The 18,537-nt window shown below is 40.0% G+C and overlaps 6 protein-coding genes across 6 annotated transcripts; 4 read left to right on the top strand and 2 right to left on the bottom strand.

Moving 5' to 3' along the window:
• Nucleotides 1–5,171: 5,171 nt before the first annotated feature.
• On the top strand, nucleotides 5,172–6,603 carry FSST1_005188 (uncharacterized protein; the record flags this gene model as incomplete). Its single annotated transcript, XM_083231439.1, has 2 exons — nucleotides 5,172–5,363; nucleotides 5,410–6,603. The coding sequence occupies 2 exons, from the start codon at nucleotides 5,172–5,174 to the stop codon at nucleotides 6,601–6,603; spliced, it is 1,386 nt and encodes a 461-aa protein (XP_083088618.1).
• Nucleotides 6,604–6,749: 146 nt separating this feature from the next.
• Nucleotides 6,750–9,996, bottom strand: FSST1_005187 (uncharacterized protein; the record flags this gene model as incomplete). The annotated part of the gene is made up of 4 exons (XM_083231438.1): nucleotides 6,750–9,140; nucleotides 9,199–9,338; nucleotides 9,388–9,655; nucleotides 9,715–9,996. 4 exons carry the CDS (start codon nucleotides 9,994–9,996, stop codon nucleotides 6,750–6,752), a joined length of 3,081 nt encoding a protein of 1,026 aa, XP_083088617.1.
• A 660-nt stretch (nucleotides 9,997–10,656) lies between these two features.
• On the top strand, nucleotides 10,657–12,096 carry FSST1_005186 (serine hydrolase domain-containing protein; the record flags this gene model as incomplete). The annotated part of the gene is made up of 5 exons (XM_083231437.1): nucleotides 10,657–10,744; nucleotides 10,793–11,051; nucleotides 11,102–11,213; nucleotides 11,262–11,912; nucleotides 11,968–12,096. 5 exons carry the CDS (start codon nucleotides 10,657–10,659, stop codon nucleotides 12,094–12,096), a joined length of 1,239 nt encoding a protein of 412 aa, XP_083088616.1.
• Nucleotides 12,097–12,316: 220 nt separating this feature from the next.
• On the bottom strand, nucleotides 12,317–13,723 carry FSST1_005185 (aminotransferase-like domain-containing protein; the record flags this gene model as incomplete). Its single annotated transcript, XM_083231436.1, has 2 exons — nucleotides 12,317–13,180; nucleotides 13,238–13,723. The coding sequence occupies 2 exons, from the start codon at nucleotides 13,721–13,723 to the stop codon at nucleotides 12,317–12,319; spliced, it is 1,350 nt and encodes a 449-aa protein (XP_083088615.1).
• An 866-nt stretch (nucleotides 13,724–14,589) lies between these two features.
• On the top strand, nucleotides 14,590–16,301 carry FSST1_005184 (uncharacterized protein; the record flags this gene model as incomplete). Its single annotated transcript, XM_083231435.1, has 4 exons — nucleotides 14,590–14,866; nucleotides 14,922–14,957; nucleotides 15,012–15,269; nucleotides 15,325–16,301. The coding sequence occupies 4 exons, from the start codon at nucleotides 14,590–14,592 to the stop codon at nucleotides 16,299–16,301; spliced, it is 1,548 nt and encodes a 515-aa protein (XP_083088614.1).
• Nucleotides 16,302–16,814: 513 nt separating this feature from the next.
• Nucleotides 16,815–18,452, top strand: FSST1_005183 (uncharacterized protein; the record flags this gene model as incomplete). The annotated part of the gene is made up of 2 exons (XM_083231434.1): nucleotides 16,815–17,977; nucleotides 18,026–18,452. 2 exons carry the CDS (start codon nucleotides 16,815–16,817, stop codon nucleotides 18,450–18,452), a joined length of 1,590 nt encoding a protein of 529 aa, XP_083088613.1.
• Between the last annotated feature and the right edge of the window lie 85 nt (nucleotides 18,453–18,537).

Genomic DNA, 18,537 nt, shown 5'->3' with positions numbered 1-18,537 from the left:
GCTACTTATACAACTGACCTTCCGACGCTGAAAAAGATGTCAATACTGCCACAAGGACGGCCAGATAGGTACTAGTAGAGAACTACATGTTGCTGTTATTGAGTGTGACTTGAGAAAGAGTTGTAGCGCTATGTGGAAGATAGAGAGACTTAATACAGCGAATTTCATAGCCTCAGACTGTTAAAAGTAAAAAGGATTAAGATCCTAGTGGCAACTGAGACCTAAAATTAGTATCTAAAAGAATCTAATCGCTGCCCTGCTAACCAGTTATCTACTATATTATATTATAATATATTAGTATTTTTAAATATCTATTAAATAATAATAATATATTAGAAAATAATAGGATTTTATTTATTATATTAGCTAGATATAGGCTTAATTAAGACTTTAGTAAAATTAAGTATATACTTATTATTAATTATATAGAGATAAGCAGAATATTTAAGACTATTATAGCTAAGGCTTACTATTTATTTATTACTATTTATAATATCTTTTTATATTAAAAATCTTAATAAACCTTAAATAAAATACTAAAACCTAGGTATTTTAAGAAACTTATAAATTAATAGATTTAATATATATTAATATCTTTAAAGTATAATTAGTATATTATATATAAATTACTTATTAATCTTATAAGTATTATAATCTTATAAATAACTATTTACTATATTATAAGGTATTATTATAGTTATAAATAGAAAGTAATATAGAGGATTTTATTATTAAAAGAAACTACTTATTAAAGACTTTTATAGTATTAAGGTTAAAAGGAAGATATTAAAGAATTACTATAAATATATTATTTTAAAAATAGTATAAAGTTTATACTTAGAAATTTACTATTAATTTTAAAATACCTTTAAATTATTTTCTCTAATAAATTATTAATTTAATTATAATTAAATTATAAATAAGGCTAGGTATTTTATAAGCCTTATAAAAAGTTTATAAAGGAATTAATTAATATTATAGTTTATAAGAAATTTAAGTTATTTATTATAGTTTAAAGGATAATCTAGAGAAAAGAAAAATCTAATATTATTATTATAATCTATAACTAGATAGCTAAAAGGAAAAGATATATTTTAAAGTTATATTAAAAAGTATTATTAAAGGGATTATTTCCTATATATAATAATATAAGGAATTTCTAGTAAAATAATACCTAAATTTATATTTCTAAGTTTATAATAAAATAGCTATTTTCTTATAAAATTAAGTAGATTAATTAGTTAATATACTTATTAGATTTAAACCTAATTAAATATATCTAGAAGTAATTAAAGTTAAATATTAAGAAAATATATTCTTAATTAAATCTCTTAAAAAATAATAAGGTTAATAAGGCAAAGTTAATTAAATATATTAAATTAATATAAGCAGAGATTATAACTTCTTAAATTAATACTTTAATTAATTTTATATCTTAATAACTTAATACCTATATTTAGGCAAGGGGTTAATATATTAAGTATTAAAAAGAAAAATTTATACTATAAAATAGTATATAAAATATTTTAATTAGATTTTAATTAATAATAAATTATGTATATAAAGTTATTATAGTTAAATATAGCTAGTTAATATAGGGTAGGGTAATTAGATTCTTTTAGGCATTAATTTTATATCTTAACACAGATAGGCTCTATAGGTCCAGGCATTATAACCCCCTCCTCTTAGCTAGAGTGATAAATAAACTAATAATTTGACTTGTGTTCAAGTAGTATCCGGGTTTATTTAAACGAAAAGAAGGATTTCTGAAGGATCTGTTTTGTATTATGCGCTAACGGTTTATGGCCTATCTGTCCCAAGTTTGCTAAGGCCCACTTAGAGGCAGTGCTTAAATAGTGCTTACCTGTCCTCACGCCAGTTAATGAGTTATATAAAGTTTAAGTAGAGACTGCCGAAATTACAGTGGAGATACAGTGATATTATAGTGGGCTTAATCTCTCATTATAAGTATAAGATAACTAGACTAACTCACCGCTACCCTATATACCCCTCTACCTTATATACCTATAATAGTATTATATTAATAATATATAAATAACTTTAAATAATTCTATAATTATATATATTAATTTAATTAAATTTATATTTTTTATACTATCTTAAAAATATATAATTTAATAGAGGAATTTTTTTCTATTTATTTTTTAGCCTTTTCCTTAGCTTTTTACTTTAACCTATATAGTATATTATTTTTTACTTAATTTTATACTATAATAATCTAGTTAATTAAAGGGAAAGCTATATTTAAATTAAATTTAATTAAGACTTAGCTAATAGGCTTTTTTATTACTGCTAAAGCTTTTAAAATAGCTTTTTCCTCCTTAAAGTATTAAATTTAACTATTTTTATTATTAATTACTTTTATTACTTTCTTTATAATATAATTAAAATTATAAATTAATATAATTCTATTATATTAAGTAGCTTCTTATTATTTTTAAATATTAATATTTCCTTAAGGTATACTCTAGGTTAAATTATTTATTACTTATAGCTTCTTTAGTATTATAAGGCCTTTAAAGCTTTTATATTTTCTCTCCTTAGGCTTTAATACCTTTATTATTTTCTTTAAGTAGATTAAGAAAATCCTAGATTTTAAGAAATTACTTATTATATTCCTATAGCTTATAGCTTTTTAAAAAGCTCTCTTATATTCTTTTAAAAAGAGTTATTATTAATATAGTAATATTACTTTAAATATAGCCTAAGATTAAGTAAATTAATAATAATATATTTTTAAAGGCTTAAATATTATAATATTAAGCAGCTAAGTAATATATAATAAATATAAGAATAATTAAGATAGCTAAATATAATTTAATTAAGCCTTTTTTATTAATTTAAGTATAATATATAATTTATATTAATTTAATACTAATAGTCTTTAATAAAAAAGATTTAATAGTATTATCTTAAGGATAAATATATCTATAAACTATCTAATAAAGATATCTAAATTAAACTAACTAGAGGGACTTATAGTATACTTTTAACTAGGAAAAGTAACTAGAAATTACTATCCTTAGAGGTTTTTTCTAGTAAATATAATATAAAAAGTAAGCTAATTACCTCCTGCTAATATATACTTAATAATTAAGGCCTAAGTTAAATTATTTAACTTAATAACTTTAGATTTTACTATTATAATTATCCTAGCTATTATTCTAGCCTAGGTTTCCTTAAATTATATACTATTCTTATTAATATTATATATATTCTCTTATATAATATATTTATTATTAATAACTTATTAAAGACTATTATAATAATTAAAAAGTAACTTTCTTATAATATAATATTTTCTTATTAACTTAAAGATTTATATAGCTTTCTTTTATATAATAAAATATTATTTATATCTTTAAGACTTTTAATTATTTTATAAAGAAATAAGATAGCCTAAATAGTAAATATCTAATAATTTAATAATATTATAATACTATAAGGCTATACTTTTAAATAAGCTTTTAATAAAACTCTATATTAAAATAAAGCTATATAAAATAATAAGATAATAGCAGATATTTTCTTTTTCTTTATATAATAAAATTACTAATAAAGAAAGGTAAAAATAATAATAAAAAAGTAAATTATTTTACCCTTAATTATCTATTTAATATATTAAATTAACCTAGATTATAGTTATAATATTAATACTATATTACTATATTATTTAACCTTATAACTATAGCCTTATAATTAGGTAATATATAAGGCAATTTTACTATATATATAGTAAAATTATTAAAGTATTATATATTAGCCTAGCCTTATTTTAAGATTTATATAACCTTATAATAATAAAGCTAAAATATATCTCTATAGGCTAAAGATTTTTAATTAAAAATAATATAGTATTAGCTATATTTAACTATAAGGTCTTGCAATTCCTTAGTATTCCTATCCCTTAAAAGAACTTATAGTAAATTTAATAAAAAAGGCAATAGCTTTATATATTATATTATAAGATTAAGAGAGAGAATGCCCTTATAATAAAAAAGACTATATTTTATAATATAATAGGTTAATATAAGCTATAGTTAATAAAACTAGGGATACTTATTTAAACTATTAAAGATAAATATAAGTATTCTAAGTAATAGCTTTCTTATATATCTAGCTATAATAGCCTAAATTATAGAAAACTCTATTTAAGTTAAAGTCTATAGAGGAAGAAATTTATATATATAGTTAAGAGTTTAATATAAAGTTAAAATACTAAAGTAAAATAAATTTACTTAATACTATAGTTAATTAAACTAAGTTATATAACTAGACCTCTTACTATATTATATAATTATTTTAATCCTTATATAATTATACTATTAATAATTTTAATAAAGATAATAAAATATTATATAAAGAACCTATTTACCTAGTTCTTTTTAATATATAAGGTTTACTTATTAATTTCTAATAATTACTATATAAAGCTATATATTTTAATCCTTATAAAAAGCTAAAAAGCTTTTTTTTATTTAATAATAAATATTATTAAATTTCCTTTTTACTTTAATAATAATAATAAGTCTCTCTAATATAATATAATAATATTATTACCGCTGATATAATAATCTCTTAATATTAAAAGCTTAATAAAGTATTTTTATACTAAGATATATAAATCTATTTTTTTAATATTATTAATTACTAAAAAAACTCTATATTTATAATCTAACTTTTGCAAATTTATTTCTATAAAAATAAAAAAATATAGATTTAATTTAATAATTATAGAGGAAGATAAAAATACTAACTTTAATAATAAGTAGATATTATAAGGTATGCAGGGTATAGGGGTATACGGGGTGGCGGTGAGTTAGTCTAAATGGTATATGCGAGAAGGCTATGTTTTAATATTTTATTAGCATTTCCACGTATATGGAAGGGAAAAACAAGTTAACTGGTGCCCTGACGTTTCTGAGATAGTTGGAGGAAGAAACATCTTATAGATTACTGGATATTGTTTGTAAACAGTGTCGGCTTATCCTTTACTTTCATGAGTCATCGTCCCAAAATGTGCAGAAGCCCTCAAAAATACCGCGCGGGCAATGAAAAGTCCGCGACAATAATGAATAAATGTCTATCTCCCCGACAGAGATCAATTACACAACACATTTTACTCAAAAAATATCATTCTCTATCTCAACATGGCTACTCCACAAAGACAAACCCCCCCAATTGAGGAGCTACGCCAATTCTACGTCGGCAAGAATGTCAACGACGTTCCCAAACCCGCAGTTGTTCTTGACAAGGCTAGGATCGGCCGCCACTGCAAATCCATGCTGGACTCTGTTGATGCGCTAGGCCTGGGATTCCGTGCGCACGTCAAAACTCACAAGGTGAGTCTCATGTCAGCACTCAGAGTCTCAGTACTAATTCGTGCAGACGATTGAAGCCGCTCGTATTCAATTCGGCCAAGGCAACCGTGACGTAAAGCTCATCGTGTCCACACTGGCTGAGATCGACCACCTTCTACCTTTGCTCAAAGGCTACCGGGAATCAGGTCGTCGACTAGACATCCTTTACGGGCTGCCTCTTCCTCGCTCCCAGATCCCACGATTGGCAGCCTTGGGCGTGGAGTTGGGCCCAGGCAGCATCTCTGTTCTAGTTGACCACCCATCGCAACTCCAATCCGTCAAAGCCTTTTCCCAGCATGCCAAGTTTCCTGCAAGGGTGTTCTTGAAGGTCGACACAGGCTATCACCGTGCGGGACTACCGCCCTCTTCATTAAACAAGAATGGTCTGATTGAATCTCTTGCGCAGCTCGAGGCGAGTGGGGAGGCTGAGCTGTTAGGGCTGTACTCGCATAGTAGTCTTAGCTACAAGGACTCAACTGCGGAACAAGCCATGGCAAACTTGGAGGGTGAGATTCAAGGGTGTCTTGACGCAGTCAATGCCCAAGCGCACCTGTTCGCAAAGGATAAAGAGATTGTAATTAGTGTTGGTGCCTCCCCTCAAGTGACGGCTGCCGAGAACCTGGTTACGTCGGATGGAGACCTATCACCGGCCGCTGAGTCGTTGCAAAAAGCTATCAAGACTGTTACAGCTGGCCAACCTGGAAGTTTGAAGACCAAGCTTGAGCTTCATGCGGGCGTATATTCCATTCTCGACATGCAGCAAATCTCCACCAAGTCGAGAAGAAATCTGGGCTCGTACCAAGAAGAGATTGCCATTTCCGTCATTGCGGAAGTGTGTAGCGTATACAACGATAACGAACGAGCTCAGCCGGAAGCTTTATTGGCTGTTGGTACACTGGGTTTAGGTCGTGAGCCTTGTGCAGCTTACTCCGGTTGGGGAGTGGTGAGCCAAAAGTCTTATCATGCTGGGACGAACGAAACGAGACGCTTGATCATCGACAGAATAAGCCAAGAGCATTCAATTGTGGCCTGGGAGCACGCCGATGATGAGGACATTTCTAAGATACCGCCTGTGCCGCTGGAAGTTGGACAGGATGTAATTGTCTTTCCGAATCATGCTTGTGTTACTGGGGCTTTGTACGGATGGTATCTTGTTGTTGACTCGTCTGAAGGGGATGCCCAAAAGATTGTTGATGTCTGGGTAAGAGCTAGTGGATGGTAGAGAGAAGTTAGATATAATATCATGAAATCTGAACTCAACTTAAGACCTTGGTGTCAATGAGCAGTAGCTTCCTACAATGAATGTGAATTTAACGCCGCAGTTATTCATATATCCTACTCTGCAATTTGACAAAATAAAAGCATTAACTAGAACCCCCATTCCTTGATCCACTTCTGCATCGCTACTCCGGTGATAGGTTCCATTCTTCGCAAGACATTGTTCAGCTGGATTGATTGGTCGACAGACATTACAGGATATCTCTGCTTCCGAAACTCTTGGAACCACGCCAGGAGCGATATCCAAGGATAATCTTTGTTGTCTTGTTCATTCCCCGCCCTTTGGTGAAGTTCTGTCAACTTTGCGATCCAAGTATTGTAAGGCACATGCTCAACTATAGCGTCGATATTGGACAACACCACTTCCCGCAGGTCAGACCAGGAGGCAGCATTTGGATTGACAGCATGGATAACCTCAACCTCAGATGGCCATGCGAAATTGTGACGAGAGGTAACAGAAGTCTCCACGATAGCATCGGCAAGAATATCGATGGGAATCCAATCAACAACGTTCCTGTCACCCAGCTCTTCAGGTAGTGTACTAAGGTCCTTGGATGCTTGCAATAGCATAGGGAACCATTCGCTCTTGTTCCAAACATGTCCATCATCTGATAGCGAACCGGCTATCTGACCAATCCTGACGATTGTTACTGGTATGCCATGATGCTTGGCAGCGTGGCCCAGGAGATGCTCAGCGATATACTTTGATTCACCGTAGCCCGAAGATGAAGCAACAGATTTGTCAGGAATGACCTTCTCGGGCACCGGTCCTACGTTCATGTCCCAAGTTGCAACAGCAGCAATAGACGAAGTGAAGACGAGATGAGGGGCTTTGAGAGATCGGACACTTAAATCGATCAAGTTCGAAACTCCAGCGACATCTGTGTCTATGTATGCATCGAGGGTGTGGTTGAAGTTCACGTTCCAGGCGCAATGGATGATCGTATCCACGTTCTGGACAATGTCCTGATAATGGACGTGATGTAAGCCAAGGCCAGGGTCTGCAAGGTCGCTCTGCAACACCCGCAGCCTGTTACTCGAGTCAAGGCCCATGTTGCTGAACTTTGAAATGGCCTTTTCCTTTGATCTGACAAGACAGTACACGACGCCGACTTGAGGTGAAGTCAATATTTGTTTCAGGATGGTTGAGCCTAGAGAGCCTGTGCTTCCAGTGAGCACAACCGTCTTGGTTCTTGGAGTGGCTGTGACTGCGGGCATGCTAGCTGAAAAACTGTCAATGATAGTATCTACATCCAACTCAGGCTCTTCTGGAGTTAGGATTCCGTCGGTCGAGGTGCCTGCTGATAGTGATTGAAGCTTGGCAGAGAGACGATCGAGAGTGGGATTGTTGTAGACCAGACGAACATCTAGAGCACCGACTGTGTTTGAGGAGTCGGTGGAGAACCAAAGTTTACTGATTTGTCGAAGGAAGCTGACAGCGTGACGAGAGTCTACACCTGAAGTAAAGATGTTTTCATCGGGCTGCAACTTGATCCCACTGATTGATTGTAGGATTTCGGCAAGCGACTCGACGTCAGGCCCGCTGGCCATGACCGGAATCCTCCGATTCTGATTGACATCTGCTGGCTCGTCATATAGTGCGGCAAGTTCCTTTTCGTATTCGTTGAAAGTCATTTGTCTCTGCACCGATCCTTTTCCTGCTCGGCAAAATGGTTTCGAAGTTTGAGCTATCAAAATCATATCTTGACTGATCTGCGCATGACTTGGGACAAATTTGTTTGCTTCCTGCACTAGTGGCCAGAGAAGATCAACCGCAGTGGCGTGGTCAACTTTGGCCTGCAACTCGACAAGCAAGGCGCAGTAGGTTCGCCCAGTTCCATACACCAGAGCACTGTTTATGTACGGACTGGTCTGGAGAAATGCTTCTGTTGCATGTGGATCAACCTTCTCGCCACTGGAGAGGAGAATGAGATCATCTAATCGCCCACGATGAAGCCACAAGTGAGGCTTGGTAGGATGCTTAGACACCAGATCCTTGGTTCGATATTCCTTCAGGTCTGGAAAGATGAGAAATACGGACTGTGACTGAGGTTGAGTAGGTTTAATCACCATCTCGTATAGCTCGGACCCATCGCCCAAAGGTTCCGCTACAAAGCCCGAGGCTGGATGGAAGTGGTGATACTTCCACTCATTTGACTTGAGGAGATAGCGCGGTGGCGCGGTAGCCTCGCTGTAGCCAATGAAGTTATGCAGACGCGTGAGTTTTGCAATCTTGTCACCAACAGGGATGGCTAGAGGACTTCCAGCGGAAAATACAAAGTTCAGCGATTCAAGTAAGACCCCAGGTTGTGTCTCATGGACCGCTTCCAGAATTGAGGAGGGAAACACAGCGCCATTGACACCACTGGTCATAATGACTTTTGCAGCAATGTCGGGGTTGAGAGGGATATTGGCGGGACCCCATACAACTTGCATATTGTAGTACACAGGGAGAATGAGTTGAAACCAAACTCCTGCAGACTTTAGAGATATCAGTCAATGAAATTGATAAAATACTAAGACTGAGAAGAGAACTCACATGGAAAGCTGGAAGGCATACATAACACCTGCTCTCCAATAGCTCGTGATGCCACAATTTACCATCAGACTGGTCGAGGAGACGGTAAGCGTCTTCCGTCATTATCGATTCAAGCGTGTATGATATGGGTTTGGGATTCCCTGGTTAAATAATGTCAATTCGTGGTCTATCAATAGAGCCGTTACGTACCAGTTGACCCAGAACTATGAAGAATCATAAAGTGTCTTTTCAATGCCTCATAATGAGACTCAGCGACTTTGGGGAATGGTTCAACTTCGCCCTGCTCATCCAAAAGCCAGTCCAGTTCGGGAGCCTGAATGAAATCCACGTCACTCGCATTGTCAAATGCGGATTCTATGTTGCGATTTGCAGTATCATAGATGACAGTTCGGCAGTCCGTCTTATTCAGCAGGAGAGTTTGCACGTAGCTGCTGTTACGGGCTGATGGAAGAAGAATCTGTGAGACGCATGTGAGTTATGTGGGATGCACATATTCATAACTATGAATTAACTCACCTGGTAGTGGGTCTTGATGGCAGCAATGGTAAATAGTTGATACCGAAGGTCATTGCGACCGAGATATGCAAATGTCTCAAGTCGAGAGCGTCCTTGCATCGCCTTTTGAAGCCACCATGATGCACGGTCAACCGCCAACGAAAGTCGCCGATATGTGATGTCAACAAACCCATCAATTGGATCATCGCTTATTGGAATCGATGCAAAGATGCGGTCTTCATCCAAGATGGCGATTTCATCAATGAGTTCGTGAATAAGTCTCTGGCCGGGAATTCCTTCCATTGTGAACTTGGTTGTCTGGAAGACTGAGTGTTGACAATGAATTGATTAGAGTAGAGCTCCTTGCCTACAGGTTTCGGTTATGTTAGTGAAGTTTCCTTTCTAATTATCCTTGTAACAAGAACGTGTGACTCTGAGAGTGTTGTTGAGGGATGCCGAGGTCGCTTTCCTGCCTACTACCTTCCATGTAGGTACATTTCCTCTTGCTACAAGATTCCGGGTCCGTCGGAACGTTGTTCTCTGCTTATTCTGACATGTTACGGTTATTTCATCGTATGAGGAAGGTTACAGCTCAGTTGCAGGTTGGCATCACGTTGACGCAGCCATGAAATATGTTTCTACGAAAAGACCCTAGCTACTTGGCTGCATAAAGACTCCTGTAACAAATTGGCATCCATCTTGTGTGCTAATGCACTGGCTTCATTCCATCTTACATGCATCTCCTGGGCTGAGCTACAGTGTGTGGAGGGGCGGAAAGTGTAGGCTGAGTGTAAATATGAAGTTAGCGAGTGAGAGGGGTGTGTACGTATTGGCAATAAGTGAGGTTCTGTTAGTGGCATAAATTCTCCAGCTTGGAGATATCCCATTATAGAACCTCCGTACAGATGAGAAAGAAAAAAAGAAAAAAATTAGAACATCGTTGCTCACAGGTTTTCTTTGACAATGGACAGCATAGTTGTCCCCCAGGATCTGAAAGGCCTTCTGCAGGACGACGGCCTCTCCGTTGCGGTTGTAGCAGTTGGTAAAACAGGTATGGTCATTTCACCCTTTGTCTGCGGACACATCTGATAGATACCAGGAGACGAGTTATTCTTTGACAGCAACGGCAAGGTGGAAAATGACGGCAAGAATGTTGATCGCGAATCAATCTTCTGGCTCTCCTCTATGTCCAAGCTAATTACAACCTTGGCCATTCTAAGATGCATTTCACAAGGCCAGATTACCTTGGATGAAGATGTCGCCCCATTTCTGCCGGAATTAGCTTCTCTCCCCATCTTGGACCAGTCTGATGCAGGAAAGCTGTATACCAAACCTAGAACTACCCCCATTACCATCAGGTCCGTGAACTGAATCTTGATCGTGAGGTACTTCTAACATAACATTGCAGACATCTTTTGACTCATCAAAGCGGATGTGGTCTTCCATTCCTTCATCCCCTCCTGCTACAGTACGCTCAAGATAATGGATTGATGATTGATGTCGGCAATCCAATAGAATATGTTAGTCTGAAGGTCGGTATCCACAGCTGTCTACTAACAGGTATCCAGATCAATAGTAATCTTTTGGACAAGGTCGTCACGGCTACTTTGAACAAACTACCACTCTGCTTCGAACCTGGTAGCGGTCCGTTCCTCTATGGCTCGGGCTTTGACTGGATTGGACAGTTGGTATCGACACTGAGTGGCCAGCCTCTTGAATCTTACGTCAAGGATCATATATGCCAACCTTTGGGTCTGACTAATACGAATATGTTGTTCAGCGAGATCCCCGGGACTGTCGCTGAGAACTGGGTACGCCCCAAGACCTATGATGGTGTTTCAGGGTCGTTCAAGCCTATTGTGGCAGACATCCCCAAACACGGTATAGCCAGTGGTAGTCATGGATGTTACAGTACTCCTTCAGACTTCTCCAAGCTTCTATCTGTTCTTCTCAACTCGGAGATTGCATCCAAAATTGGTATCACTGAGTCGGTGTGGGAAGAGACTACAAAGCCACAGCTTATCAGCACCAACTCTTCTGGACCTGATTCCATCTATGCCTGTATGAACGGCCCACTAAGACACTTATTTGGTGTGGCCTCGTTACCTGCAACGACCATGTTTGACATGGGTCTCGGGGGTGCCATCACCAAGAATGACGTCGAAGGAATGCGAAAGAAGGGCACTTATGGATGGCACGGTATCTCGAACACAATTTTTGTAAGTTTATCCCATTTTCCCTAGTAGCTGTACCATTTTACTAACGTAGTCTTAGTGGGCTGACAGGGACGCGGGAATAGCTGGTGCCGTATTGACAAACTCTTTCCCCACCGCGGATGAGAGACTGGTGGCTCTTGCACAGTGGTTCGAAAGAAAGGCCTATTCCGTTCGTTCAAGCAGTTAGATCGAGTAGCAGTATCTCCAATAAAGGCTTCAATTGAGGTGTTCATCGTGTACTAGCAGGAGATCCCTTTTGCCAACTACTTTGTCTCAAAAGGCTGCACTCTTGAACCATTCCGCAGCTGCAAAGCGATTCATAGAATAGCCAGAGCGAACAAGCCTCAACATGTCTTCTAGTAAACAACTGTAATATTGCAACAGGACTATCTCAGGTTACAGGGGAGTCACACTCCAGCTTCAGATTGGCAACCACCAAGCACCTCCCCAAGTCTCCTCACCCCCTCCACCATTCGATCTTCAGCTTCCCATGCAAAGCACAGCCTGATGTTGCCATCAAAAGAAAGTTTCTGGCTATCGCCTTTCACGTTAAAGAAGTTCCCATTCCCGACAAGGACGCCTTTCTCCTTTAGGACTGCTTGAGCTACCTTTTGAGCAGATTGGCTGGGTCCCAGGCGAAGCCATATAAAGTAGCCACCACCAATACCAACATTTTGCCTCTCAGCGATAAATACTCCATGTGGAACTAAATACTTGCTGATAGCCTCACGCATGAGAGTTTCCCTCCGCTGCAGAACAGGCCTCATCTGCTGCTCAAGATGGCGCTGGAGGTCCTTTGTGTGGACCAGTTCTGCCATGATGGCGGCACAGAGTTGGCTTGGAGGACCACCGGACAGGTTGGAACCCGTCATTGCGAGCCCAGCAGCGAATGAAGGAGTACCTTCAACCCAGCCTGTGCGGACACCAGGGCCAGCGAGTTTGCTGAAGGTACCGTTACTGATAGCATTACCAAACTTACTTACCATACCCTCGCCCTCGGCGACATTGAGATCACGGTCAATATCGCTGAGTCGCTGAATTCTAACCTTTTGGAGTTGCTCTAAAGGAACAGACCCCTCCAAGGGCCATTGCAGAAAGTCGTAGACATCATCACATATGACAAGAGCGTCATGTTTTCTGGCCAATCTGACCAAGTCTTGACGACGGTGTAATGGAAGTGTTTTCCCAGAAGGATTTCCGCATGTCGGCACTAGGTAGATAACATGGCGATACAGCTTTCTGTTTGGACCAACTGACTTGAATGACTTTGTCTATAACACAGCATGTCAGAAACAAATCAGTGTATCCATGTGAAAAGATAAATGTACCTCGGATGGTGATACGGACCATGACTCATCATGGTCAGTCAGCTTTTGCTCGAGTTCCTCGATGTTGATGCCTTCGTCATCCTCAGACACAGCCTTGAGCCTACTGGCGAAACCAGAGTCCTCAAAGATAGATGCAGCTAAGAAGTAACACGGTGCCACCATCCAAATACCTCTGGTATACGATGGGTCCGTGAAACTCTGTAGAATACAAGCCAGACTCTGACTCGCACCCCCTGTGATACACAGCCTGTCCGGATCCCGATTCACTTGGTAGTGCTCGCTGAGCCAGGTGGCGAGTGCTTCTCGGAGCGGCTGATAGCCTACCGTCTGACCATAGTTGAGTATTGTTTCGTGGTCATTAGGATTAGAAAGCACTCGCTGACAAGCGGAAGCGAGAAGATCTGCTGGCAGTAAACTTGGCGTGGGGCAACCGCGAAGCAGATCGATTCCATTTTCAGATGAGGAATAAAGATTCGTAATGGACATTGCGACTTTCTTAGGAATGATTGATCACAAGAGATTCTGATATGACAATGGAAAAATGTGGTGTGAATAAAGTTTGTTGACTTTGCTTACTTTCTTCCTTTTCATATCACAATTTGGCCAAGGATCTTCTCTGCACCATAGGTAATTCCCTTTGGATAAATGTGCTTGTCTTCATAATTTGAACTTGGAGATACAGGGTGTGGAGTGCGCCTAGCCTTCGAAACCTGTCCACCTTCAAAATATTCTTATAACCGAAAGGCGGAAGCCAAGGGATCACTACGCATGGAGTGGCCACGCCTCAGAAGCGCATCGTAAATACATGTCTGACATGCATATAGACCTCACGCTATATCGTGGCGGGGCGGAACAGGCCCGACCCGACCAACATTCTTGGCGGGACTATCTTAGCTCATGCTTACATGTGTAGTTGATGGAACTTTTATCCGAGACCGAACGTCGTCGGATCTTAGGCGGAGATGACGACGAATATGTCGTGCCAGGTTCGTCTCATAGGCCATGTCACTCCTCTTCTAACGGATGAACGTGTATTGTGTGTACGTCCTGTGCTTATATCTTGCTCTTGTACATAGACTTAGTATTTCACATGCATATGCACATGTTACGTCCAACATCTCGCAAAGAAACTGGGAACGGGAATCATGACGAATTTTGTGAGGATCATGATTTTGAGGATTCTGCAAGTCGCCTCCTTGTAGGATGACATTCAAGGAAGCTGATTGTTTGTCGGTTGACATCGGCTGAAATATGTAGGAACAGAATACAAACACAGGCATAAATTGTGACTTTCCGATTGCCAGTGTTATTGGACTCAACTCAGCATCAATCCAATCTTTCTGAAAATCAATATGACTGAACGCCAGAGCATTTTGAGTATTGTGGCGACGGCCATAGTCTGTTTGGCCTCCCTAATTGTCTTTCCCATTGTCTATAGGCTTTGGCTGCACCCTCTCCGGAGAGTGCCGGGCCCGAGACTTGCTGCCGTTACTGCTCAGTGGCAGGTCCGTAAGATCCGTGCTGGAAAGCCGTTTTTGCAGCATGTTCATGAGAAATATGGACCTGTTGTTAGAATTGGACCAAACAAGATTTCTTTCAGTTCCGAAGAAGGGTTCAACAAGATCTACAGTAAGTGCCACACAGAAAACACGTGCAAAAGGATTAATCCCTCATCATTTTCTAGATTCCACAGAGGCTTTCCAAAAGTCTGATTGGTACAGTAAGTTCGCGGTCTCACAATCCCAACGTGTTACGTGCTGATACTCCACTTTAGAAGTGGCCTCTACAGGTCACAGCCTCTCTACCATCCTTGGTCTCGTGAAACGTGCGGATAACCTTGACCTCTTCACTGAGACAGACATGGATAAGTACTACACTCAGCAAGAACTACTTGCGAATGTGTATAGTACTACCAATGTTCAGAAGTACAGAGAGAACGTCACCGTGGTTCTGGATCGCGTGTGTGACAGAATCAAGCGTCTTGCTGGCACTGAGGTCTCACTAATGGAATGGATGCACATTATTGTCTTAGGTGAGAACCAGAAAGCGTCATCGGCAGTAACACAATCTAACTCTTTAATTACCAGAGTGCATTGGTGAAGTCACTTTCTCCCAAGGTCCACCAAAGTATCTTGATGAAGGCAGCGACTTTGGAGTGATTGAAGCAACTCTCTGGGGAAGATGGCAATGGTGGTCTGCACTAGGTCTATATCCTAGACTTGCCGTTTTGACCCAGGCTTGGCCTTCGATATTCATGCCCATCGCAACAGTATTCACTGGTCTTTCTCCTCCTCAGGAAAAAAGCTCAGTACCCCTCATTCCGTGGGTCATTGCTCGGGTTCAGGCCATGGTACAACAGGGTACCGAAGTCAAGACTGCAATGCCAGAGACAAATCTGATCAACCAACTTCTCAACACTAACAAGGTTAATCCCGATCTCAAGTTGGACTATATCAAGAACATCTCGAGGACAAACTTTCTAGCTGGTCATGCTACAATGACAGCAAGCGTCACGGGTTGCGTGGCTGGAATAGCGAGCCGAGGAGATTTACAACCACAAATTGAGATCAATTGCCGCAAGCCAGAAGTGGCTTTGCAAAATCTTTGTCGAGAACCTTTAGTCTGTGCTTCAATCAAGGAAGGTCTTAGACTCTACGCTGGGACGGGGGCTAACCTCGATCGCAAAGTACCCACTGGTGGAATCTCGCTTCATGGGTACTATCTCCCAGACGGAACTGATGTTGGCACCTCAAGTGCAATTTTACAGACTAACAAAAGGATTTTTGGGCAAGATGCGGCTGAGTTCAGACCTGAGAGATGGCTATCAAAGGATTCATCTCAGCTGTCGAAATTGGACAAGGTGAACCTCATCTGGGGCGAGCCGCATCGACGATGTCCAGGACAGAATTTGGCACTCATGCTTGTTGAAATGATTGTTCCAAGACTGTTCAGGGAATTTAATATGGAGGTTCAGGGTCCAGACAATCTTCTAGCGACCGCGCCTCCATTTTTCACAACGTCCATCACGGGCTACAGTGTTCGGTTTCTTCCAAGGAGCCACTAAATTGAACAGGGTAAAGCGGATGAGACTGGGGAAGAGACTGGGATATTTGTTGCTTAAATAGTGGGGGGTAGCTCATTTATCGAACATTCAGAGTCTTGGCTGGTACGTACCAAGCTGAAGTCAAGGGGAAAGGAATGCGGGACTGGACTGTAGTTTAAAAGGTGGGGGATCCGTCTTTATCGAAGATTATTCTTGTCTTGGCTTAGTTTTACCCTGTAATGAGAGTGACTCTCCATTGGATGAACTTACCTTCTGTTCTTTCTCCATCATGTCAGCAGAATCAGGCTCTTTCCTGCCAGCCGATTGGTCTGTATGTAGGGGAAGTCAAAGCTAAACTGTATCTGTAGACATCTACAGGGACAAAGAGCAGGGAACAAACATTTGATACAGAACGTGCAAACTCATTAAACGACTTCGATGAGAAGCCATATGGGAAAGCTTTAAATATCTGGAGATTCGTTTCTCATTTTTAATCTTTCCCATCCACTTCTCGCATACTCTCTCTCCATTTCAATGTCTCTACTCAAACGGGCTCTCGCAGCCCTATCTCTGCAACCATACAATCCAGTCTCTATCAAGGCTGAGGCCCATCCTTTCGTCAATCCAGATGGTTTTGTCGACTTTGGCCCTGATGACATTGAGAATCCTCGCAACTGGTCTATGGGCCGCAGAGTGCTCATTACTATTGCCACAGTGTTCCTCGATATGGTGGGCACATTCTCATCCAGCGCACCTACAGGCTGTCTACCCTCCATCGCCAATCATTTCGGAGTCTCGTTAGAGGTCGCAGGCCTGAATCTCACTCTTTTTGTATTCGGTTACTGCGCTGGTCCTCTCGCGTTTGCTCCCCTCAGTGAGATCTACGGCCGACAGCATATCTTCACAATCACGTTTACCCTATACCTTGCGTCTAGCTTCTTGTGCGCATTTGCTCCGAATCTTGCCAGTCTTCTTACCGGTCGCATGCTTGCTGGAATATTTGTTTCCGCGCCGCTCAGTAATGGCCCAGCTGTTATCGCTGATATTTGGAGTCCAATCCAGATGGCAGTGGCCATGGCTGGTTTTGGAGCCGTGACCTTCCTCGGACCGGCTCTTGGACCCATCACCGCCGGGTTTCTTGACATGGCGAAAGGCTGGAGATGGAGCTTTTACAGCCTACTTTGGCTGGCCGTTGCAGGATTCTTCGCTGCCTTCGCTATTCCTGAAACCCATGCCCCGACCATATTGAGGCATAAAGCAGAGCGCATCCGTGCTGCGCAAATCCCTGGCTATGAGACCGTTCAGGCTGAATGCGAGACTCAAGACAGGTCCTTGAAAAACGTCTTCAAGATATCACTCACTCGCCCTTGGGTCATTCTATTCGACCCGATCAGCTTTCTCATCGCTATATATGTGTCTGTTGTCTATACACTTCTATACATGCTCTTCTCCATCTATCCCATTGTATTCCAAGAAAGACGTGGTTGGAATGCTGGCGTTGGTGCTTTACCTTTGCTGGGAACCTCAACAGGGGCTTGTCTTGGCGGTTTGCTCGTCTATTTCGACACGATGCGACAGATGAAACGGGCAGAGAAAGGGAAAGAAATCGTAGCAGAGCACCGTCTACCGGTGTCAATTGTCGGAGGTATCGGCTTCGCTGTATCCATGTTTTGGTTCGCTTGGACCGCAGAATTCGAGTGAGTATCCGTCACTATTTCGTTTGACAATACACTAATACAACGAAGTTCAATTCACTGGTTTGTACCAACGCTGGCTGGAGTTGGTCTTGCATGCTCGAACTTGCTGCTCTTTGTTGGCTTCCTCAACTACTTGGTCGACACATATCTCGCATATGCCGCCTCAGCCATGGCTGCCAACACAATTCTACGTTCTGCATGCGCAGCAACGGCACCTCTTTTTACAACTAAAATGTTTCACAGTCTTGGAGTTGGCGGTGGCGGAAGTGTCATTGGAGGAATGGCAACTCTTTTAGCAGCCATACCTTTTCTATTCTACAGATACGGTAAAAGTATCAGAATGCGTAGCAAATTTGCAGCTGCTTCGGCGCAATCTCCCAATCCACTACCTTCATCCATCGAAATGGATCAGGTCTGTGAGGAGGCGCTGACAATAAATGCATCGCTCAATACTCAAGAACTTCCGGAAAGATAAACGGCCGAAGGGCTGGACACGGTGATAGTTCATTTACATTTGCTCTCATGGTAAACAGTGAAACTACGGAAGTGGGCTGGCCGAA

This window comes from Fusarium sambucinum, chromosome I (assembly GCF_050947815.1).
Source record: "Fusarium sambucinum isolate potato_lamoka chromosome I, whole genome shotgun sequence".
In the NCBI taxonomy this organism is placed as follows: domain Eukaryota; kingdom Fungi; phylum Ascomycota; class Sordariomycetes; order Hypocreales; family Nectriaceae; genus Fusarium; species Fusarium sambucinum.
The sequence above is the reverse complement of the archived record's forward strand: the minus strand, read 5'-3'. Positions and strand labels throughout refer to the sequence as shown.